This window comes from Ranitomeya variabilis, chromosome 5, assembly GCF_051348905.1.
Source record: "Ranitomeya variabilis isolate aRanVar5 chromosome 5, aRanVar5.hap1, whole genome shotgun sequence".
Taxonomy (NCBI): Eukaryota; Metazoa; Chordata; class Amphibia; order Anura; family Dendrobatidae; genus Ranitomeya; species Ranitomeya variabilis.
The window spans coordinates 48,963,803-48,987,888 of NC_135236.1; the positions used below are offsets into that span (position 1 = coordinate 48,963,803).

The window sequence follows — 24,086 nt, forward strand, 5'->3', positions numbered from 1 at the left end:
AGCTATGTCTGTGTTGAGCTGGGGATGTAAGGGGGCTCATGGGGATGTACCTGTGGTTTCCATTTCATCATCTATTCCCTCTGAAATTCCTGAGTTCCTGTCTGACTATCGTGACGTCTTTGAAGAATCCAAGCTTGATTCGTTACCTCCGCACCGAGAGTGCGATTGTGCCATAGATTTAATCCCGGGTAGTAAATACCCAAAGGGTCGTTTATTTAATCTGTCTGTGCCTGAACATGCTGCTATGCGTGAATATATAAAGGAGTCCTTGGAAAAGGGACATATTCGTCCATCGTCATCTCCCTTAGGAGCCGGTTTTTTCTTCGTGTCAAAAAAAGACGGCTCTTTGAGACCATGTATTGATTATCGGCTTTTGAATAAAATCACTGTTAAATATCAATACCCATTGCCGTTGCTGACTGATTTGTTTGCTCGCATAAAGGGGGCCAAGTGGTTCTCTAAGATTGACCTTCGTGGGGCGTATAATTTGGTGCGAATCAGGCAGGGGGATGAGTGGAAAACCGCATTTAATACGCCCGAGGGCCACTTTGAGTATTTAGTGATGCCTTTTGGTCTTTCAAATGCTCCGTCAGTTTTCCAGTCCTTTATGCATGATATTTTTCGCGATTATTTGGATAAATTTATGATTGTGTATCTGGATGATATTCTGATTTTTTCGGATGACTGGGACTCTCATGTCCAGCAAGTCAGGAGGGTTTTTCAGGTTTTGCGGTCTAATTCTTTGTGTGTGAAGGGTTCTAAGTGTGTTTTTGGGGTACAGAGAATTTCCTTTTTGGGATATATTTTTTCTCCCTCTTCCATTGAGATGGATCCTGTCAAGGTTCAAGCTATTTGTGATTGGACGCAGCCCTCTTCTCTTAAGAGTCTTCAGAAATTTTTGGGCTTTGCTAACTTTTATCGTCGATTTATTGCTGGTTTTTCGGATATTGCTAAGCCATTGACCGATTTGACTAAGAAGGGTGCTGATGTTGCTGATTGGTCCCCTGATGCTGTGGAGGCCTTTCGGGAGCTTAAGCGCCGTTTTTCCTCTGCCCCTGTGTTGCGTCAGCCTGATGTTGCTCTACCTTTTCAGGTTGAGGTCGACGCTTCTGAGATCGGAGCTGGGGCAGTGTTGTCGCAGAAAAGTTCTGACTGCTCCGTGATGAGGCCTTGTGCCTTCTTTTCCCGTAAATTTTCGCCCGCTGAGCGGAATTATGATGTTGGGAATCGGGAGCTTTTGGCCATGAAGTGGGCTTTTGAGGAGTGGCGCCATTGGCTTGAGGGGGCCAGACATCAGGTGGTGGTATTGACTGACCACAAAAATTTGGTTTATCTTGAGACTGCCAGGCGCCTGAATCCTAGACAGGCGCGCTGGTCATTATTTTTCTCTCGGTTTAATTTTGTGGTGTCATACCTACCGGGTTCTAAGAATGTTAAGGCGGATGCCCTTTCTAGGAGTTTTGAGCCTGACTCGCCTGGTAACTCTGAGCCCACAAGTATCCTTAAGGATGGAGTGGTATTGTCAGCCGTTTCTCCAGACCTGCGGCGGGCCTTGCAGGAGTTTCAGGCGGATAGACCTGATCGTTGCCCACCTGATAAACTGTTTGTTCCTGATGATTGGACCAGTAGAGTCATCTCTGAGGTTCATTCTTCTGCGTTGGCAGGTCATCCTGGCATTTTTGGTACCAGGGATTTGGTGGCAAGGTCCTTCTGGTGGCCTTCCCTGTCACGAGATGTGCGAGGCTTTGTGCAGTCTTGTGACGTTTGTGCTCGGGCCAAGCCTTGTTGTTCTCGGGCTAGTGGATTGTTGTTGCCCTTGCCTATTCCTAAGAGGCCTTGGACGCACATCTCGATGGATTTTATTTCAGATCTGCCTGTTTCTCAGAAGATGTCTGTCATCTGGGTGGTGTGTGACCGTTTCTCTAAGATGGTCCATTTGGTTCCTCTGCCCAAGTTGCCTTCTTCTTCCGAGTTGGTTCCTCTGTTTTTTCAAAATGTTGTTCGTTTGCATGGTATTCCTGAGAATATCGTTTCTGACAGAGGGACCCAGTTCGTGTCTAGATTTTGGCGGGCATTCTGTGCTAGGATGGGCATAGATTTATCTTTTTCGTCCGCTTTCCATCCTCAGACGAATGGCCAGACTGAGCGGATTAATCAGACCCTGGAGACATATCTGAGGTGTTTTGTGTCTGCTGACCAGGATGATTGGGTTGCTTTTTTGCCATTGGCGGAGTTCGCTCTCAATAATCGGGCCAGCTCTGCCACTTTGGTGTCCCCGTTTTTCTGTAATTCGGGGTTTCAGCCTCGATTTTCCTCTGGTCATGTGGAATCTTCGGATTGTCCTGGAGTGGATGCTGTGGTGGAGAGATTGCATCAGATCTGGGGGCAGGTGGTGGACAATTTGAGGTTGTCCCAGGAGAAGACTCAGCTTTTTGCTAACCGCCGTCGTCGTGTTGGTCCTCGTCTTCGTGTTGGGGACTTGGTGTGGTTGTCTTCTCGTTTTGTCCCTATGAGGGTCTCTTCTCCTAAGTTTAAGCCTCGGTTCATCGGCCCGTATAAGATATTGGAGATTCTTAACCCTGTTTCCTTCCGTTTGGACCTCCCTGCATCCTTTTCTATTCATAACGTTTTTCATCGGTCATTATTGCGCAGGTATGAGGTACCGGTTGTGCCTTCCGTTGAGCCTCCTGCTCCGGTGTTGGTTGAGGGTGAGTTGGAGTACGTTGTGGAGAAAATCTTAGACTCTCGTGTTTCCAGACGGAGACTCCAGTATCTGGTCAAGTGGAAGGGATACGGCCAGGAGGATAATTCTTGGGTGAATGCATCTGATGTTCATGCCTCTGATCTGGTTCGTGCCTTTCATAGGGCCCATCCTGATCGCCCTGGTGGTTCGGGTGAGGGTTCGGTGCCCCCTCCTTGAGGGGGGGGTACTGTTGTGAATTTGGATTCTGGGCTCCCCCGGTGGCTACTGGTGGAATTGAACTGGTGTCTTCATCTTCTCTGTTCACCTGTTCCCATCAAGATGTGGGAGTCGCTATATAACCTTGCTGCTCTGTTAGTTGCTTGCCGGTCAACAATGTTATCAGAAGCCTCTCTGTGCTTGTTCCTGCTCCTAGACAACTACTAGATAAGTTGGACTCTTGTCCATGTTTGTTTTTGCATTTTTGTTCCAGTTCACAGCTGTAGTTTCGTTACTGTGTCTGGAAAGCTCTTGTGAACAGGAATTGCCACTCTGGTGTTATGAGTTAATGCCAGAGTTTTAAAGTAATTTCTGGATGGTGTTTTGATAGGGTTTTTAGCTGACCATGAAAGTGTCCTTTCTGTCTTCTGCTATGTAGTAAGTGGACCTCAAATTTGCTAAACCTATTTTCATACTACGTTTGTTATTTCATCTTGATTCACCGCCAATACATGTGGGGGCCTCTGTCTCCTTTCGGGGTATTTCTCTAGAGGTGAGCTAGGACTAATATTTTCCTCTGCTAGCTTTATTTAGTCCTCCGGCTGGTGCTGGGCATCTAGAATCAACGTAGGCATGCTACCCGGCCACTGCTAGTTGTGCGTTAGGTTTAGTTCATGGTCAGCTCAGTTTCCATCTTCCAAGAGCTAGTTCCTATATATGCTGATGCTATGATCTCTTGCCATTGAGATCATGACAGAAGGCCACCAGAAGGACCTAGCCACCAAATCTCTGGTACCAAAAATCCCAGGATGGCCTGCCAACACCGAAGAATGAACCTCGGAAATAACTCTGCTGGTCCATCTATCCGGGACAAACAGTCTCTCCGGTGGACAACGGTCAGGTCTATCCGCCTGAAACTCCTGCAGCACTCGTCGCAAATCTGGGGAGATGGCAGACAAAATCACCCCTTCTCTGAGGATACCAGCTGGCTCTGAATCACCAGGAGAGTCAGGCACAAAACTCCTAGAAAGAGCATCAGCCTTCACATTCTTCGAACCAGGCAGGTATGAGACCACGAAATCAAAACGAGAGAAAAACAACGACCAACGAGCCTGTCTAGGATTCAGCCGCTTGGCCGACTCGAGATAAATCAAATTCTTGTGATCAGTCAAGACCACCACACGATGCTTAGCTCCCTCGAGCCAATGTCGCCACTCCTCAAATGCCCACTTCATAGCCAACAACTCCCGATTACCAACATCATAATTCCGCTCGGCAGGCGAAAACTTTCTTGAAAAGAAAGCACATGGCTTCATCACAGAGCCATCAGAGCTTCTCTGCGACAAAACAGCCCCCGCTCCAATCTCAGAAGCATCAACCTCGACCTGGAAAGGAAGGGAGACGTCTGGCTGACATAAGACCGGAGCCGAAGAAAACCGGCGCTTCAGCTCCCGAAAGGCCTCCACAGCCGCAGGAGACCAATTAGTAACATCAGAACCCTTCTTGGTCAAATCTGTCAATGGTTTAACAACACCAGAAAAATTAGCGATGAAGCGACGGTAAAAATTAGCAAAACCCAAGAACTTCTGAAGACTCTTAACAGACGTGGGCTGAGTCCAGTCATGAATAGCCTGAACCTTGACTGGGTCCATCTCAATAGCAGAAGGAGAAAAAATGAAACCCAAAAAAGAGACCTTCTGGACTCCAAAAAGACATTTTGAGCCCTTCACAAATAAAGCATTGGCACGCAGGACCTGAAACACCATCCTGACCTGCTTAACATGGGACTCCCAATCATCCGAAAAAAACAGAATATCATCCAGATACACAATCATAAATTTATCCAGATATTCGCGGAAGATGTCGTGCATAAAGGACTGAAAGACAGAAGGAGAGTTAGAAAGTCCAAAAGGCATCACCAAGTACTCAAAATGGCCTTCGGGCGTATTAAATGCAGTTTTCCATTCATCACCCTGCTTAATACGCACAAGGTTATACGCACCACGAAGATCTATCTTGGTGAACCAACTAGACCCCCTAATGCGAGCAAACAGATCAGATAACAATGGCAAAGGATACTGAAATTTGACCGTGATTTTGTTTAGAAGGTGATAATCAATACAAGGTCTCAAGGAACCATCCTTCTTAGCCACAAAAAAGAACCCCGCACCAAGAGGGGAGGAGGAGGGGCGAATAAGTCCTTTCTCCAAAGACTCCTTTATATAACTCCGCATAGCAGCATGCTCCGGCACTGTCAAATTGAAAAGTCGTCCCTTAGGAAACTTACTACCAGGAATCAAATTTATAGCACAATCACAATCCCTATGAGGAGGTAGAGAACTGAGTTTGGGCTCATCAAATACATCCTGGTAATCTGACAAAAACGCAGGGACCTCAGAAGGAGTGGAAGAAGCAATTGACACCACAGGAGCGTCGCCATGAATTCCCTGACAACCCCAACTTGACACAGACATTGCTTTCCAATCCAGGACTGGATTATGAGTCTGCAACCATGGCAGGCCCAACACGACAACATCATGCAAATTATGCAATACAAGAAAGCGAATCACCTCCTGATGAACAGGAGTCATGCACATGGTCACTTGTGTCCAGTACTGAGGTTTATTCGTAGCCAATGGTGTAGCATCAATTCCCCTTAGTGGAATAGGGAATTTTAAAGGCTCCAAAACAAAACCACAGCGCCTGGCAAATGACAAATCCATCAGACTCAGGGCAGCACCTGAATCCACAAAAGCCATAACCGGGTAAGATGACAGGGAACAAATCAGGGTAACAGACAAAATAAACTTAGGCTGTAAAGTACCGATGGTGACAGATTTATCAATCTTTTTTGTGCGCTTAGAGCATGCTGAGATAACATGAGCTGAGTCACCACAGTAAAAGCACAACCCATTTTGCCGTCTATAATTTTGCCGTTCACTTCTGGTCAGAATTCTATCACATTGCATAGACTCAGGTGTCTGTTCAGAAGACACCGCCAAATGGTGCGCAGGTTTGCGCTCCCGCAAACGCCGATCAATCTGCATGGCCAGAGTCATTGACTCATTCAGACCTGCAGGCGTAGGGAACCCCACCATGACATTCTTAATGGCTTCAGAAAGACCTTTTCTGAAATTTGCAGCCAGGGCACACTCATTCCATTGAGTAAGCACCGACCATTTCCGAAATTTCTGGCAGTACACCTCTGCATCATCTTGCCCCTGAGAGAGGGCCAACAACGCTTTTTCAGCCTGGTTCTCAAGATTAGGTTCCTCATAGAGCAATCCAAGGGCCAGAAAAAACGCATCCACACTGAGCAACGCAGGATCCCCTGGAGCCAATGCGAAAGCCCAATCTTGAGGATCGCCACGCAAGAAAGAAATAATAATCTTAACTTGCTGAACAGAATCCCCAGAGGAACGAGGTTTCAAAGAAAGAAACAACTTGCAATTGTTCTTAAAATTCAGGAACCTAGATCTATCTCCAGAAAACAACTCCGGAATAGGTATTCTAGGCTCTGACATAGGACTGTGCACAACAAAATCCTGAATACTTTGTACCCTTGCAGCAAGATGATCTACACTGGAGGCTAAACTCTGGATATCCATATTAGCAGCTGAACTCAGAGCCACACCAAGATTAAAGGTACCTTCACACGAAGCGACGCTGCAGCGATAGCGACAATGATGCCGATCGCTGCAGCGTCGCTGTTTGGTCGCTGGAGAGCTGTCACACAGACCGCTCTCCAGCGACCAACGATGCCGAGGTCCCCGGGTAACCAGGGTAAACATCGGGTTGCTAAGCGCAGGGCCGCGCTTAGTAACCCGATGTTTACCCTGGTTACCAGCGTAAAAGTAAAAATAACAAACAGTACATACTCACCTGCGCGTCCCCCGGCGTCCGCTTCCTGTACTGTGTGAGCGCCGGCCCTAACAGCAGAGCGGTGACGTCACCGCTGTGCTTTTACTTTCACTTTAGGGCCGGCGCTCAGTCAGAGCAGGAAGCGGACGGCAGGGGACGCGCAGGTGAGTATGTACTGTTTGTTTTTTTTACTTTTACGCTGGTAACAAGGGTAAACATCGGGTTACTAAGCGCGGCCCTGCGCTTAGTAACCCGATATTTACCCTGGTTACCAGCGTAAAACATCGCTGGTATCGTTGCTTTTGGTGTCAAACCTGACGATACACGCCGGTCTGACGACCAAATAAAGTTCTGAACTTTATTCAACGACCAGCGATATCACAGCAGGATCCAGATCGCTGCTGCGTGTCAAACACAACGATATCGCTATCCAGGACGCTGCAACGTCACGGATGGTTGTCGTTCTCGTTGTAAAGTCGTTTCGTGTGAAGGTACCTTAAGAGGAGGAGAGAAGCCAGACACACAGCAGCTAGACACACGGCAGCAAAAAAAAAAAAAAAAAAAATCTCCAAGCTTCTTTTCTCCTGCTTCTGCCATGCAATTAACACTTTATAGGCCGGCTGTACTGTTATGATCCTAGTGGCAAGGATCGCAGGTCGGACTAGCTAAGTAACTGAACAGACTACTAGCTCTGGGGAAGTGGTAACTAGATTGACCGCAACCTGATCCTATCCGCAAACAACTATAGGCAGCCGTGGAACGTTACCTAAAAATCCTAGACGTCTCGTCACGGCCTAAGAAACTGACTATTCCTGGAGGGAAAGTAAGTCCTCACTTGCCTCAGTGGAATGACCCCAAAGATATAGAATAGCCCCCCACAAATATTAACGGTGAGTTACGGGGAAAGCACAAACGCAGAGATGAAATCAGATTTAGCAAATGAGGCCCGCTAATACTAGATAGCAGAAAATAGGAAGGAAACTGTGCGGTCAATAAAAAACCCTATTCAAAATATCCACGCAGAGATTGCTCGAGCCCCCGCACCAACTAACGGTGCGGGGGAAGCAACTCCGTACCCCAGAGCTTACCAGCAAAAAGAAATCACGTTAGCAAGCTGGACTAGACTCATCATACACAGAAATCATATTGCAGGCAGATGAGCAAAAAATATTCAAACAGAACTTAGCTTATCCTGAAGAGGCAGAAAACGAGATAATCAGGAGTAATCAGAATAGCACTGAATACATTGACAGCCGGCAACAAGTGGAAGTGAAGCAGAGCTAAATAGGAGCCTCCCTGGTGAATAACGAGGCAGCTGATCCAGCAGACCCGCAGGATAATAAACCAAACCACCAGGGGGAGCCAAAAAACCAAAGTCACACAATACCATCTGTGACCACAAGAGGGAGCCTGAAAACAGAGTTCACAACAGACATGGTCAATAACCTTCTGGTCCAGTACTGAGCATGTTATCATTGTCATTGACATACCCTAAGTGCCCCAGTTCTCATCCTAGTGTCCACATTTGGGCTGGACATGGTCAATAACCTTCTGGTCCAATACTGAGCATGTTATCATTGTCATTAGCATACCCTAAGTGCCCCAGTTCTCATCCTAGTGTTCACATTTTGGCTGGACATGGTCAATAAGCTTCTGGTCCAGTACTGAGCATGTTATCATTGTCATTGCCATACCCTAGGTGCCCCAGTTCTCATCCTAGTGTTCACATTTTGGCTGGACATGGTACAATGTGCATGTATATATGAAAAATGTATTTTTAAAACCATATACTACTCTTATTGTTGTCTACTTACCTCATTATTTCTGCAGTGTACTCAGGCACTCTGTGGATGCCACCTATGAAGACCAAGGACCCAGGCCCGGATTCCGCATGGAGATGTCCATATTTTATGTTGTGTATTTTGTAGTTTTCCCTTTTTTCTTTGTCAACATTTTTGTAGCCTTGATTATCATTACGTTCCAGGAACAGGGAGATAAAATGATGGAGGAATACAGTCTGGAAAAGAACGAGGTACGTATCTAAGCTTTTGTAGCCCAGTGATTTTTTTAATAAAGGTCCTACACCTGCATTGTGGTGGTCCAGCCACCATCACTGCTGCTCAGAAGTATCATACAGTGTGAACAGTGCAAAGTGACCCTAATCGCTGGAAGATGACCTCAAGGTCTGAACTGCAGAAACAACCACTGCACGGGGCAGAAGAGAATATATATTGTATTTCTTTGCACAATTCATTTTGTGCAATAGTTTATAGCCAGACATGACAATGTAACTTTGGCAAATGCATGAGCCCTGAAGAAGAATGTTTCATTTTATAGACATAAATCAGCCAATAGTCATATACACATGTAGTCACCACAGGTCTATATTACAGACCTAAAGAGGACTTGCCGCCATTACAAAAGTGCCCATTTTTCCCTCTTTCCTTTAGTATTTTTTATTTTTTTTATTTTGGTTCCAGAGATATGGGCCTCTTTATTTAGTGCTCATTAATATGGTCTTTTCCAAAAAGGCGTGGCTCAGAGGGTAAATATACAGAGCACCTGAAAGACACGCCCCAGAGGATCCTGTGAGCCACACCCACTTGCAAAAAAAAAAAATTGCATAAAATAAAAAGGCCCATATACCTGGAACCATAAGGCACATTAAAAAAAAAGAAAAAGGGCTGAATACTCATGAGAGCTGCAATAAGAGAAAAAACTGGGACACTCTTGACCTGGTGATAGGTACTGTATTCTCTCCTAGGTGAAATAGAGATTAAAATACCTGTCTAATATATGTCGCTTGATGGAGTATTTCACATGTTCATGCAAAATATGTATTAAAAATTCCTCAATATGGCTCTGTAGTCTTTTGGCGTTATGGATCTGTATAATACGAGTGTATAAGCCTTATGGCCTTTATATGTTTTATACTTTTTTTTTTTTCACTTTACAGAGAGCTTGTATTGATTTTGCTATAAGTGCCAAGCCACTTACCCGCCATATGCCACAAAACAAGCAAAGCTTTCAGTATCGAATGTGGCAATTTGTGGTGTCTCCCCCTTTTGAATATACGATTATGGCTCTGATCGCCCTGAACACCATTGTGCTGATGATGAAGGTAAGAAGAATTTTAATATGTCCCAATTAATTGGTTTGTGCTTTTTTTTTTATATTTCATTTTTTTTTTTAATCCACTGATATAAAACACCGATCAGAGTTCCCATATTACATTTCGTAAAAGAAAAATAAGAAAGAAAAACAATTGTGATATAAAAATGTTGGCAATCGGTTGTGGAGTAGTGTCCAGTTATACATCAATTAAACATAGGACAAGTCAACAAAACAGCCGAGCATCACGGACTAGTGAGGCAAAGTGTCCTTTTCCTTGCAGGCACAGAACCAAGGGTGAAATTAAACATTGACTTTATTAGATAGTTTTAATTCTTTTTACCGGTGGATGTTCGGATTTACATGCTCTAGGGACCACTGCCCACATAGTAGTTTGGGAAGTATGGAACATGTTTGTTACATTTATTTAGATTTATAAGCCATAAAGCAACACATTGTAAAGAATACTTCACTCCAAAATGTAGGCAGTCAATCTTTATTTGTACTTGATATACTAACTATGAGACATGTCATAACCACGTGTTGACTAAGAGGTAACGCTGCTCCTTATGGAGAGTGACATGCCAGGGTAAGGAGGCCTATAAGCCATGCAATGCTCCTCTAGGAAACTGAATATTGTCTCTTCAGAGAGAAAGACAACTTGAACTCCAGCGCCACCTATTGGAAGTAGTCAATATTGACCCTTTAACAAGCCTTGCCATATGACTTAGGATAAAAGCCAAACCAGCATCTCTATTTACAGACACGTGTCTCGGAGTGTTTCTCCTCCTCAGTGCACTGATTTGGCTGTATAAGAGGCTGTGCCCTAGGGAGTAACGTTTCTCCTTATGGAGAGTGACATGCCTGAGTTGCCAGGGTAAGGAGGCTTATAGGCCATACATAAGAACATGATGAAAATCACCAACAAACATGTATGTAAATACACAGACAAATATGTACAACTAGCTGTTTCCAGCCAGCTAACGCTCGGCACAGCTCATTGCTATCTAATTAATGCTGCTGGTGATTAAGCTAAAGTAAATAATGACAACAATCCTACGATTTAGTCGATATTGTTGTTGTCGATCAGCTACTGCATCGTTGTCCGGATTCTCCTGCGGCCTGTGAGATGGACCTGGCGACTCTTCTTGGCTCATTTTGTTTTGGAGAATGCGGATGCAATTAAATGTACATTTACCTTGGCCAAAGTGGTTGAATTACATAGAAAGGAAGTGCTGCGTGTGGTAATGTGGGGGGGGGGGGGGGTGGAGCCTCGTGTGGTAATGTGTGAGGACGGAGCCTTGTGTGGTAATGTGTGGGGACAGAGCCTTGTGTGGTAATGTGTGGGGACAGAGCCTTGTGTGGTAATGTGTGGGGACGGAGCCTCGTGTGGTAATGTGTGGGGACGGAGCCTAATGTGGTAATGTGTGGGGACGCAGCCTCATGTGGTAATGTGTGGGGACAGAGCCTTGTGTGGTAATGTGTGGGGACAGAGCCTCGTGTGGTAATGTGTGGGGACGGAGCCTCGTGTGGTAATGTGTGGGGACGATGCCTAATGTGGTATTGTGTGGGGACGCAGCCTCATGTGGTAATGTGTGGGGACGGAGCCTCGTGTGGTAATGTGTGGGGACGCAGCCTCGTGTGGTAATGTGTGGGGACGGAGCCTCGTGTGGTAATGTGTGGGGACGCAGCCTAATGTGGTAATGTGTGGGGACGGAGCCTCGTGTGGTAATGTGTGGGGACGCAGCCTAATGTGGTAATGTGTGGGGACGCAGCCTCATGTGGTAATGTGTGGGGACGGAGCCTCATGTGGTAATGTGTGGGGACGCAGCCTAATGTGGTAATGTGTGGGGACGCAGCCTCATGTGGTAATGTGTGGGGACGGAGCCTCGTGTGGTAATGTGTGGGGACGCAGCCTCATGTGGTAATGTGTGGGGACGGAGCCTCGTGTGGGGACGCAGCCTCATGTGGTAACGTGTGGGGACGGAGCCTCGTGTGGTGATGTGGGGGGCGGAGCCTCGTGTGGTAATGTGTGGGGACGGAGCCTCTTATGGTAATGTGTGGGGACAGAGCCTAATGTGGTAATGTATGGGGACGGAGCCTTTTGTGGTGATGTGTGGGGACGGAGCCTCGTGTGGTAATGTGTGGGGACGCAGCCTCATGTGGTAATGTGTGAGGACGGAGCCTCATGTGGTGATGTGGGGGGACGGAGCCTCGTATGGTAATATGTGGGGACAGAGCCTCGTGTGGTAATGTGGGGGGACGGAGCCCCGTGTGGTAATGTGTGGGGACGGAGCCTCGTGTGGTAATGTGTGGGGACAGAGCCTCGTGTGGTAATGTGTGGGGACGGAGCCTCGTGTGGGGACGCAGTCTCATGTGGTAACGTGTGGGGACGGAGCCTCGTGTGGTGATGTGTGGGGACGGAGCCTCGTGTGGTAATGTGTGGGGACGCAGCCTAATGTGGTAATGTGTGGGGACGCAGCCTCATGTGGTAATGTGTGGGGACGGAGCCTCGTGTGGTAATGTGTGGGGACGCAGCCTCGTGTGGTAATGTGTGGGGACGGAGCCTCGTGTGGTAATGTGTGGGGACGCAGCCTAATGTGGTAATGTGTGGGGACGCAGCCTCATGTGGTAATGTGTGGGGACGGAGCCTCGTGTGGTAATGTGTGGGGACGCAGCCTCGTGTGGTAATGTGTGGGGACGGAGCCTCGTGTGGTAATGTGTGGGGATGCAGCCTAATGTGGTAATGTGTGGGGACGCAGCCTCATGTGGTAATGTGTGGGGACGCAGCCTCATGTGGTAATGTGTGGGGATGGAGCCTCGTGTGGGGACGCAGCCTCATGTGGCAACGTGTGGGGACGGAGCCTCGTGTGGTGATGTGGGGGGCGGAGCCTCATGTGGTAATGTGTGGGGACGGAGCCTCTTATGGTAATGTGTGGGGACAGAGCCTCATGTGGTAACGTGTGGGGACGGAGCCTCGTGTGGTGATGTGTGGGGACGGAGCCTCGTGTGGTAATGTGTGGGGACGGAGCCTCGTGTGGTAACGTGTGGGGACGGAGCCTCATGTGGTAACGTGTGGGGACGGAGCCTCATGTGGTAATGTGTGAGGACGGAGCCTCATGTGGTGATGTGGGGGGACTGAGCCTCGTATGGTAATGTGTGGGGACAGAGCCTCGTGTGGTAATGTGTGGGGACGGAGCCTCGTGTGGTAATGTGTGGGGACGGAGCCTCGTGTGGTAATGTGTGGGGACGCAGCCTCATGTGGTAATGTGTGAGGACGGAGCCTCATGTGGTGATGTGGGGGGACGGAACCTCGTATGGTAATATGTGGGGACAGAGCCTCGTGTGGTAATGTGGGGGGACGCAGCCTCATGTGGTAATGTGTGGGGACGGAGCCTCGTGTGGGGACGCAGCCTCATGTGGTAACGTGTGGGGACGGAGCCTCGTGTGGTGATGTGGGGGGCGGAGCCTCGTGTGGTAATGTGTGGGGACGGAGCCTCTTATGGTAATGTGTGGGGACAGAGCCTCATGTGGTAATGTGTGGGGACGCAGCCTCATGTGGTAATGTGTGAGGACGGAGCCTTTTGTGGTGATGTGTGGGGACGGAGCCTCGTGTGGTAATGTGTGGGGACGCAGCCTCATGTGGTAATGTGTGAGGACGGAGCCTCATGTGGTGATGTGGGGGGACGGAGCCTCGTATGGTAATATGTGGGGACAGAGCCTCGTGTGGTAATGTGGGGGGACGGAGCCCCGTGTGGTAATGTGTGGGGACGGAGCCTCGTGTGGTAATGTGTGGGGACAGAGCCTCGTGTGGTAATGTGTGGGGACGGAGCCTCGTGTGGGGACGCAGTCTCATGTGGTAACGTGTGGGGACGGAGCCTCGTGTGGTGATGTGTGGGGACGGAGCCTCGTGTGGTAATGTGTGGGGACGCAGCCTAATGTGGTAATGTGTGGGGACGCAGCCTCATGTGGTAATGTGTGGGGACGGAGCCTCGTGTGGTAATGTGTGGGGACGCAGCCTCATGTGGTAATGTGTGGGGACGGAGCCTCGTGTGGTAATGTGTGGGGACGCAGCCTAATGTGGTAATGTGTGGGGACGCAGCCTCATGTGGTAATGTGTGGGGACGGAGCCTCGTGTGGTAATGTGTGGGGACGCAGCCTCGTGTGGTAATGTGTGGGGACGGAGCCTCGTGTGGTAATGTGTGGGGATGCAGCCTAATGTGGTAATGTGTGGGGACGCAGCCTCATGTGGTAATGTGTGGGGACGCAGCCTCATGTGGTAATGTGTGGGGATGGAGCCTCGTGTGGGGACGCAGCCTCATGTGGCAACGTGTGGGGACGGAGCCTCGTGTGGTGATGTGGGGGGCGGAGCCTTGTGTGGTAATGTGTGGGGACGGAGCCTCTTATGGTAATGTGTGGGGACAGAGCCTCATGTGGTAACGTGTGGGGACGGAGCCTCGTGTGGTAATGTGTGGGGACGGAGCCTCGTGTGGTAATGTGTGGGGACGCAGCCTCATGTGGTAATGTGTGAGGACGGAGCCTCATGTGGTGATGTGGGGGGACGGAGCCTCGTATGGTAATATGTGGGGACAGAGCCTCGTGTGGTAATGTGGGGGGACGGAGCCCCGTGTGGTAATGTGTGGGGACGGAGCCTCGTGTGGTAATGTGTGGGGACAGAGCCTCGTGTGGTAATGTGTGGGGACGGAGCCTCGTGTGGGGACGCAGTCTCATGTGGTAATGTGTGGGGACAGAGCCTCGTGTGGTGATGTGTGGGGACGGAGCCTCGTGTGGTAATGTGTGGGGACGGAGCCTCGTGTGGTGATGTGTGGGGACGGAGCCTCATGTGGTAACGTGTGGGGACGGAGCCTCATGTGGTAATGTGTGAGGACGGAGCCTCATGTGGTGATGTGGGGGGACGGAGCCTCGTATGGTAATGTGTGGGGACAGAGCCTCGTGTGGTAATGTGTGGGGACGGAGCCTCGTGTGGTAATGTGTGGGGACGGAGCCTCGTGTGGTAATGTGTGGGGACAGAGCCTCGTGTGGTAATGTGTGGGGACGGAGCCTCGTGTGGGGACGCAGTCTCATGTGGTAACGTGTGGGGACGGAGCCTCGTGTGGGGACGCAGTCTCATGTGGTAACATGTGGGGATGGAGCCTCGTGTGGTGATGTGTGGGGACGGAGCCTCGTGTGGCAATGTGTGGGGACGGAGCCTTGTGTGGGGACGCAGCCTCATGTGGTAACGTGTGAGGACGGAGCCTTTTGTGGTGATGTGGGGGGACGGAGCCTCGTGTGGTAATGTGTGGGGACGGAGCCTCGTGTGGTAATGTGTGGGAACGGAGCCTCGTGTGGTAATGTGGGGGGCGGGATTGTGTGGTAATGTGGTGGGGGGCGGGATTATGTGTGGATATGTGGTGGGGGCGGGATTATCTGTGGTAATGTGGTGGGGGGCGGGATTATCTGTGGTAATGTGGTGGGGGGGCGGGATTATGTGTGGTAATGTGGTGGGGGGAGGGATTATGTATGGTAATGTGGTGGGGGCGGGATTATGTGTGGTGATGTGGGGGGCGGGATTATGTGTGGTAATGTGGTAGGGGGCGGGATTATGTGTGGTAATGTGGTGGGGGTGGGATTATGTGTGGTAATGTGGTGGGGGGCGGGATTATGTGTGGTAATGTGCAGGATTATGTGTGGTGATGTGGGGGCGGGATTATGTGTGGTGATGTGCAGGATTATGTGTGGTGATGTGGTGGGGGTGGGATTATGTGTGGTGATATGGTGGGGGGGGCGGGATTGTGTGTGGTGATGTGGTGGGCGGGCGGTATTGTGTGTGGTAATGTGGTGGGGGGCGGGATTGTGTGCGGTAATGTGGTGGGGGGGGCGGGATTGTGTGTGTGGTAATGTGGGGGGCGGGATTGTGTGGTAATGGGGTGGGGGGGCGTAATTGTGTGTGGTAATGTGGTGGGGGGGCGGGATTGTGTGTGGTAATGTGGGGGGGATTGTGTGGTGATGTGGTGGGGGGCGGGATTGTGTGTGGTAATGTGGTGGGGGGCGGGATTGTGTGTGGTAATGTGGTGGGGGGCGGGATTGTGTGTGGTAATGTGGTAGGGGGGCGGGATTGTGTGTGGTAATGTGGTGGGGGGCGGGATTGTGTGTGGTAATGTGGTGGGGGGCGGGATTGTGTGTGGTAATGTGGTGGGGGGCGGGATTGTGTGTGCTAATGTGGTGGGGGGCGGGATTGTGTGTGGTAATGTGGTAGGGGGGCGGGATTGTGTGTGGTAATGTGGTGGGGGGCGGGATTGTGTGTGGTAATGTGGTGGGGGGCGGGATTGTGTGTGGTAATGTGGTGGGGGGTGGGATTGTGTGTGGTAAAGAGGTGGGGGGCGGGATTGTGTGTGGTAATGTGGTGGGGGGGCGGAATTGGGTGTGGTAATGTGGTGGGGGGCGGGATTGTGTGTGGTAATGTGGTGGGGGGCGGTATTGTGTGTGGTAATGTGGTGGGGGGTGGGATTGTGTGTGGTAAAGAGGTGGGGGGCGGGATTGTGTGTGGTAATGTCGTGGGGGCGGGATTGTGTGTGGTAATGGAGTGGGGGCGGAGCTACTGTGCAGGGGGCGGGATTAGCGAGTAATCACGATGCCTCTTATATATATATAGATACACAGGTCCACAATAGAGCAGTTATGTTTTTGACTGTCAGTACAGATTTAATTTTTCAATCGTTTAGAATTGTTTTTTACAGACTTTCTATTGAAACCGTTCATGGTATCAGCCATACTACCTGCTTATGGCCAGCCTTACACATACATTACTTTTCTCTTGTAGTTTCACGGCTATTCCAACATGTATGAACAAGTCCTGAAAACATTTAACATCGTCTTCACATCTCTCTTCTCTCTGGAGTGCCTGCTGAAGATCATGGCTTTTGGGGCTCTGGTGAGTATTAAAGGAAGAAGAACGACACTCCTTAGATGTAAAAGGGAATCTGTCAGCAGATTTTTGCTATTTAATCTGAAAGCAGCATAACGTAGGGGCAGAGACCCTGTTTCCAGTGATGAGTCACTTACTGGGCTATGTCTTGCAGTTTTAATTAAATGTTATCAGTAGGAAATTTTGGAAATTATCACTAGAGGACTAGTTGTCTCGTGCCATGTAGTCCTCCTGTTTTTCCCACCACTGATTGCCAATTTTCTGCCTATGCACTGTGTACACAGAAAGCTACGAATCAGTGGTTGGTTGTGGTTATACTGAGGTTAGCATTCAGAAAACTGGTATGTACAGTGATATTATCAAAACGGCAGCAAGCAGCCTGGTATGTGACACATCACTGGAACCAGGGTCTCTGTCGCACACCACGCTGCTCTCAGATTAGATAGCAAAGATCTTAACCCCTTCCTGACATGCCCCGTACTAGTACGGCGCATGTCGGGTCTCCTGCTTTGATGTGGGCTCCGGCGGTGAGCCAACATCAAAGTCGCGACATGTCAGCTGTTTTGTACAGCTGACATGTGCGCGCAATAGCGGCGGGTGAAATCGCGATTTACCCGCCGCTATTAACCTGTTAAATGTCGCTGTCAAACGCTGACAGCGGCATTTAACCGGCGCTTCCGGCCGCGCGGCCGGAAATGACCTCATCGCCGACCCCCCGTCACATGATCGGGGGTCAGCGATGCATCAGGATGGTAACTATAGAGGTCCTTGAGACCGCTATGGTTACTGATGCCGGCCTGCTGTGAGCGCCCCCATGTGGTCGGCGCTCATAGCACACCTGCATTTCAGCTACATAGCAGCGATCTGATGATCGCTGCTATGTAGCTGAGCCGATCGAGTTGTGCCAGCTTCTAGCCTCCTATGGAGGCTATTGAAGCATGGCACAAGTAAAAAAAAAAATGTTTTTAAAAATATGAAAAAAAAAGTTTAAATCACCCCCCTTTCGCCCCATCCTAAATAAAACAATACAAAAAAAATCAAACCTACACATATTTGGTATCACCCCGTTAAGAATCGCCCGATCTATCAATAAAAAAAAGGATTAACCTGATCGCTAAACGGCATAGCGAGGAAAAAAATTTGAAACGCCAGAATTACGTTTTTTTGGTTGCCGCGACATTGCATTAAAATGCAATAACGGGCGATCAAAGAACGTATCTGCACAAAAGTGGTATCACTAAAAACGTCAGCTCGGCACGCAAAAAATAAGCCCTCACCCGACCAGAGATCACGGAAAATGGAGACGCAACGGGTATCGGAAAATGGCGTTTGGTTTTTTTTTAGCAAAGTTTTGAATTTGTTTTCTCCACTTAGATAAAAAATAACCTAGAGATGTTAGGTGAACTCGTAATAACCTGGAGAATCATAATGGCAGGTCAGTGTTAGCATTTATTGAAGCTCGCAAAAAAGCCAATCAAAAAACAAGTGTGGGATTGCACTTTTTTTGCAATTTCACCGCACTTGGAATTTTTTTCCTGTTTTCTAGTACAAGACATGGTAAAACCAATGGTGTCGTTCAAAAGTACAACTCGTCCCGCAAAAAATAAGCCCTCACATGACCATATTGACGGAAAAGTAAAAAAGTTATGGCTCTGGGAAGGAGGGGAGCGAAAAACGAAAACACAAAAACTAAAAAGGGCCGCGGCGGGAAGGGGTTAAAGTAGATTCTCTTTGATCTAAGACTCAGTCTGGTCTTTGTTTTCTCTTTGTTGTAGAACTATTTCCGAGATGCTTGGAACATCTTTGATTTCGTGACTGTACTTGGCAGCATTACAGATATTGTGGTTACGGAGTTCTGGGTAAGTTCCCATGAAGTATAGTGGTTCTGTGAGCACCCCTGAGAGTCACTCTGCAGAGCAATACAGATGACAAGTTTATCTAAGTTTGCCTTCTAGTGAGAAGAGCACCTGAGTGTGAGTGGTGCAGATTTACCTGGTAATGAATTGTGTGACTGTCTCTAGGGGTCTTCTATGAGGAGTCCGAGTTATCAAATAGGAGAAAGACAAGCTAGGTAGGCAATACACCAAAATCCCAAAAAAAACAGGAGGCTGAGCTGTTTATCTGTGTAAAAAAAACAAAAACAAAAACATTTTATTAGGATGGAAGGAAAAAATCTTCAGCAAAATTAATCCTACACTCCTCAATATTACTGGAAAAGTGGCGGAATTCTGGAAATAACAGGTTGGAAAGACATGCTAATGATCTGCAAATCATCGATTTATTCAGTATAGAGACATCCCGGCACTTCCAGCCTTGGCTGCTGTCAGTGAGGTTATTAATGGTCGTCTGAGGAAGATTCTGCTGCATAGTGTACTTGAGCAAATGATCAAGATCCTCTGCTGGCAGCTCCTGTGTAATCTTCGACCAATGACGTCCCAGATGTGCTTGATGAGAGACAAGTCTGGAGACGCTGCACGCCACGGTATCACGTTTAAGCCACCGAGGCTGCTTACAGTAGCTCTAGCAACATGCATCCTGACATTTTCATGCTGAAAACCGATTCCTGGGACACTTTGGAAAAATGACTGTACCTCTGGTTCTACGATTAATCCATCCTGCACTGCAATGGAAATTGGATGTCACATAGCATACTTAATGTGTCAAACAGTGCCTATCTAAAACATCAAAAGGCACTGCCAGCAGTGGATCTTGATGATTTGTCAAAGTGCCTTCAGGGCAGCAGAACGTTCCTCAGATGACCATTAATAACCCCATTGATAGCAGCCTTGGCTGTGAGTGTGGGGAAGTCTGCACATGGCACTCATACTCTATATTGAATAAATTGAGATATTTTGAAAATTTTGTTTCCATTTCTTCATCATATACAGATCAATAACATGACTATTCATAATGCTATTTTTATACTTCCATGAGTTTTCCTTCTATGTGTTGCAATTTCAGTGGTGAGCAGTGTAGTTATCCCATATAAAGGAGTTTTCTGCTCCCACCACTGTTAATGTAGTGATGTTGGAAACATATTTTTAAGGTTAGATAATAAGACACCTCAATATATGGAATATTTCACATTCATACATAAATATTGCCATATTATTAATACATGTTGTGTAGATCCAGAATACAGTGTGTACATGGACTGCTGCGGTGTCGTACTGCGCTTAGGCGCCTTTTATCTGTGACTTGCTTCATCGGATGCTGTATTATGTAGGAATATAGAACACTGCTTCAACAAGAGCATACATTATCTTAGAGGAGGTGCCATGGAGGACTGTAGCAGCTCTTCTTTTGGACACTTAGGCCGGCCTCACACTCAGCGTATGTAAATACGTTTTTTACGGCCGTAATACGCAGAAAAGTCCCAAAATAGTGATCTGTATCATCCGTAGGCAGGGTGTGTCAGCGTATTTTGCTCATGGCATCCTCCGTATGTAATCCGTATGGCAAACGTACTGCGATATTTTCTCGCAGGCTTGCAAAACCGACATCTAATGGATTTATGTGCTCAAATGTTTGTTAAAACATATATACAGTGTATATATATATATATATATATATGTCATTGAGACACATATATATATATATTCTGTATTTATATTTAATTCAGCGCGATATATGTGAAAAGCCGGTAATTCAATTGCCGGCTTTTCATTTCTCCTTCCCAAACCCGACAGGATATGAGACATGGTTTACATACAGTAAACCATCTCATATCCCTTTTTTTTTGCATATTCCACACTACTAATGTTAGTAGTGTGTATGTGCAAAATTTGGGCGCTGTAGCTGGTAAAATAAAGGGTTAAATGGCGGAAAAAATTGGCGTGGGCTCCCGCGCAATTTTCTCTGCCAGAGTGGTAAAGCCAGTGACTGAGGGCAGATATTAATAGCCAGGAGAGGGTCCATGGTTATTGGCCCCCCCTGGCTACAAACATCTGCCCCCAGCCACCCCAGAAAAGGCACATCTGGAAGATGCGCCTATTCTGGCACTTGGCCTCTCTCTTCCCACTCCCGTGTAGCGGTGGGATATGGGGTAATGAAGGGTTATTGTCACCTTGCTATTGTAAGGTGACATTAAGCCAGATTAATAATGGAGAGGCGTCAATTATGACACCTATCCATTATTATTCCAATAGTACGAAATGGTTAATAAAACACACACACATGATTACAAAGTATTTTAATGAAATAAAGACACATGTTGTTGTAATATTTTATTAGACTCTTAATCCACCTGAAGACCCTTGTTCTGTAACAAAGTTAAAAAAACAAACAACAATATTCCATACCTTCCGTCGTTATGTCCCACGATGTAAATCCATCTGAAGGGGTTAAATCATTTTACAGCCAGGAGCTGTGCTAATGCACTCGCTCGTGCCTGTAAAACCCCGGGTACTGAATGGAAAGCAGGGTGATCTGTAGTACCTTGAGTCGCGGTGATGCGCCCTCTGCTGGATGTCCTCATATGAACTCAAGCGTGGGAACTTTTCCCAGGCTCCAGTTCATGAGGACTATTAATCTGGCTTAATGTCACCTTACAATAGCAAGGTGACATTAACCCTTCATTACCCCATATCCCACCGCTACACGGGAGTGGGAAGAGAGTGGCCAAGTGCCAGAATAGGCGCATCTTCCAGATGTGCCTTTTCTGGGGTGGCTGGGGGCAGATGTTTGTAGCCAGGGGGGCCAATAACCATGGACCCTCTCTAGGCTATTAATATCTGCCCTCAGTCACTGGCTTTACCACTCTGGTGGAGAAAATTGCGCGGGAGCCCACGCCAATTTTTTCCGCCATTTAACCCTTTATTTTAGCAGCTACAGGGCCCAAATTTTGCACATACACACTACTAACATTAGTAGTGTGGAATATGCAAAAAAAAGGGATATGCGATGGTTTACTGTATGTAAACCATGTCTCATATCCTGTCGGGTTTGGGAAGGAGAAATGAAAAGCCGGCAATTGAATTACCGGCTTTTCTCTCTAACACCGGTGCGTATTTCTCGCAGGTCACACTGCTGGTCCGTGTGTAATCCGTATTTTTCTCGCCCCCATAGACTTTCATTGGCGATTTTTTTGCGCAATACGGTGACAAACGCAGCATGCTGCGATTTTGTACGGCCGTACAAGACCGTATAATACGGATCAGTAAAATACGGCTGATAGGAGCTGGGACATAGGGAATCATTGGGCCGTGTGTTATGCGTATTTTACGGACGTAGTTTATGCGCTCATACGTCCGTAAAACTCGCTAGTGTGAGGCCGGCCTTAGTCTCACATCATAGAACAGATGCTGTAATACATGTATAAGCATAAAAACTAACATATTCATTGGGCATTAAATATCCCGCAGATGTCTCGCCGCCTGGTATTGAGGGGGTTTATCATTGTTACTGTGCTTTGTGTGAGTGGTGTATTGGCCTGTGACAGTGGTGCTCTGAGTGGATGGAGCAGTGCCAGTACTGCGGTGCTCTGAGTGGGTGGAACAATGCCAGTGGCATGGTGCTCTGAGTGGGTGGAGCAGTGCGGTGGTGCGGTGCTCTGAGTGGGTGGAGCAGTGCCAGTGGTGCGGTGCTCTGAGTGGGTGGAGCAGTGGCAGTGGTGCGGTGCTCTGAGTGGTTGGAGCAGTGCCAGTGGTGCGGTGCTCTGAGTGGGTGGAGCAGTGGCAGTGGTGCGGTGCTCTGAGTGGTTGGAGCAGTGCCAGTGGTGCGGTGCTCTGAGTGGGTGGAGCAGTGGCAGTGGTGCGGTGCTCTGAGTGGTTGGAGCAGTGCCAGTGGTGCGGTGCTCTGAGTGGGTGGAGCAGTGCCAGTGGTGCGGTGCTCTGAGTGGGTGGAGCAGTGCCAGTGGTGCGGTGCTCTGAGTGGATGGAGCAGTGCCAGTGGTGCAGTGCTCTGAGTGGTTGGAGTAGTGCCAGTGGTGCGGTGCTCTGAGTGGGTGGAGCAGTGCCAGTGGTGCGGTGCTCTGAGTGGATGGAGCAGTGCCAGTGGTGCGGTGCTCTGAGTGGGTGGAGCAGTGCCACTGGTGCGGTGCTCTGAGTGGTTGGAGCAGTACCAGTAGTGCGGAGCTCTGAGTGGGTGGAGCAGTGGTGCGGTGCTCTGAGTGAGTGGAGCAGTGACGGTGGTGTGGTGCTCTGAGTGCGTGGAGCAGTGCCAGTGGTGCGGTGCTCTGAGTAGGTGGAGCAGTGCCAGTGGTGCGGTGCTCTGAGAGGGTGGAGCAGTGCCAATGGTGCGGTGCTCTGAGTGGGTGGAGCAGTGCCAGTGATGCGGTGCTCTGAGTAGGTGGAGCAGTGCCAGTGGAGCAGTGCCAGTGGTGCGGTGTTCTGAGTGGGTGGAGCAGTGCCAGTGGTGCGGTGCTCTGAGTGGGTGGAGCAGTGCCAGTGGTGCGGTGCTCTGAGTGGTTGGAGTAGTGCCAGTGGTGCGGTGCTCTGAGTGGGTGGAGCAGTGCCAGTGGTGCGGTGCTCTGAGTGGATGGAGCAGTGCCAGTGGTGCGGTGCTCTGAGTGGGTGGAGCAGTGCCACTGGTGCGGTGCTCTGAGTGGTTGGAGCAGTACCAGTGGTGCGGAGCTCTGAGTGGGTGGAGCAGTGGTGCGGTGCTCTGAGTGCGTGGAGCAGTGCCAGTGGTGCTGTGCTCTGAGTGCGTGGAGCAGTGCCAGTGGTGCGGTGCTCTGAGTAGGTGGAGCAGTGCCAGTGGTGCGGTGCTCTGAGTGGGTGGAGCAGTGCCACTGGTGCGGTGCTCTGAGTGGTTGGAGCAGTACCAGTGGTGCGGAGCTCTGAGTGGGTGGAGCAGTGGTGCGGTGCTCTGAGTGAGTGGAGCAGTGACGGTGGTGTGGTGCTCTGAGTGCGTGGAGCAGTGCCAGTGGTGCTGTGCTCTGAGTGCGTGGAGCAGTGCCAGTGGTGCGGTGCTCTGAGTAGGTGGAGCAGTGCCAGTGGTGCGGTGCTCTGAGTGGGTGGAGCAGTGCCAGTGGTGCGGTGCTCTGAGTGGGTGGAGCAGTGCCAGTGATGCGGTGCTCTGAGTAGGTGGAGCAGTGCCAGTGGAGCAGTGCCAGTGGTGCGGTGTTCTGAGTGGGTGGAGCAGTGCCAGTGGTGCGGTGCTCTGAGTGGGTGGAGCAGTGGCAGTGGTGCGGTGCTGTGTGGGTGGAGCAGTGGCAGTGGTGCGGTGCTCTGAGTGGGTGGAGCCGAGCCAGTGGCGCGGTGCTCTGAGTGGGTGGAGCAATGCCAGTGGCATGGTGCTCTGAGTGGGTGGAGCAGTGGTAGTGGTGCGGTGCTCTGAGTGGGTGGACCA

The 24,086-nt window shown here is 49.1% G+C and overlaps 1 protein-coding gene and 1 long non-coding RNA gene across 7 annotated transcripts in view; one reads left to right on the forward strand and one right to left on the reverse strand.

Moving 5' to 3' along the window:
• CACNA1A (calcium voltage-gated channel subunit alpha1 A) overlaps positions 1 to 24,086 on the forward strand; it is a 351,768-nt gene that overhangs the window by 232,139 nt on the left and 95,543 nt on the right. Inside the window, exons 28-31 of the mRNA XM_077261846.1 lie at positions 8,591 to 8,792; positions 9,717 to 9,881; positions 16,692 to 16,802; positions 18,572 to 18,655. Coding sequence (XP_077117961.1) covers positions 8,591 to 8,792; positions 9,717 to 9,881; positions 16,692 to 16,802; positions 18,572 to 18,655 — 562 coding nt within the window. The remainder of the gene's footprint in view (positions 1 to 8,590; positions 8,793 to 9,716; positions 9,882 to 16,691; positions 16,803 to 18,571; positions 18,656 to 24,086) is intronic.
• Positions 1 to 24,086, reverse strand: part of LOC143774355 (uncharacterized) — a 308,203-nt gene that overhangs the window by 98,077 nt on the left and 186,040 nt on the right. For 5 of the 6 annotated variants that reach the window (XR_013215514.1, XR_013215519.1, XR_013215517.1 and 2 more), the window contains 3 exons: positions 18,789 to 18,917; positions 16,674 to 16,799; positions 8,575 to 8,777 (listed from right to left, as the gene is read on the reverse strand). This is a non-coding gene — a long non-coding RNA (uncharacterized LOC143774355). The remainder of the gene's footprint in view (positions 1 to 8,574; positions 8,778 to 16,673; positions 16,800 to 18,788; positions 18,918 to 24,086) is intronic. The other variant, XR_013215518.1, reaches the window with a different exon arrangement.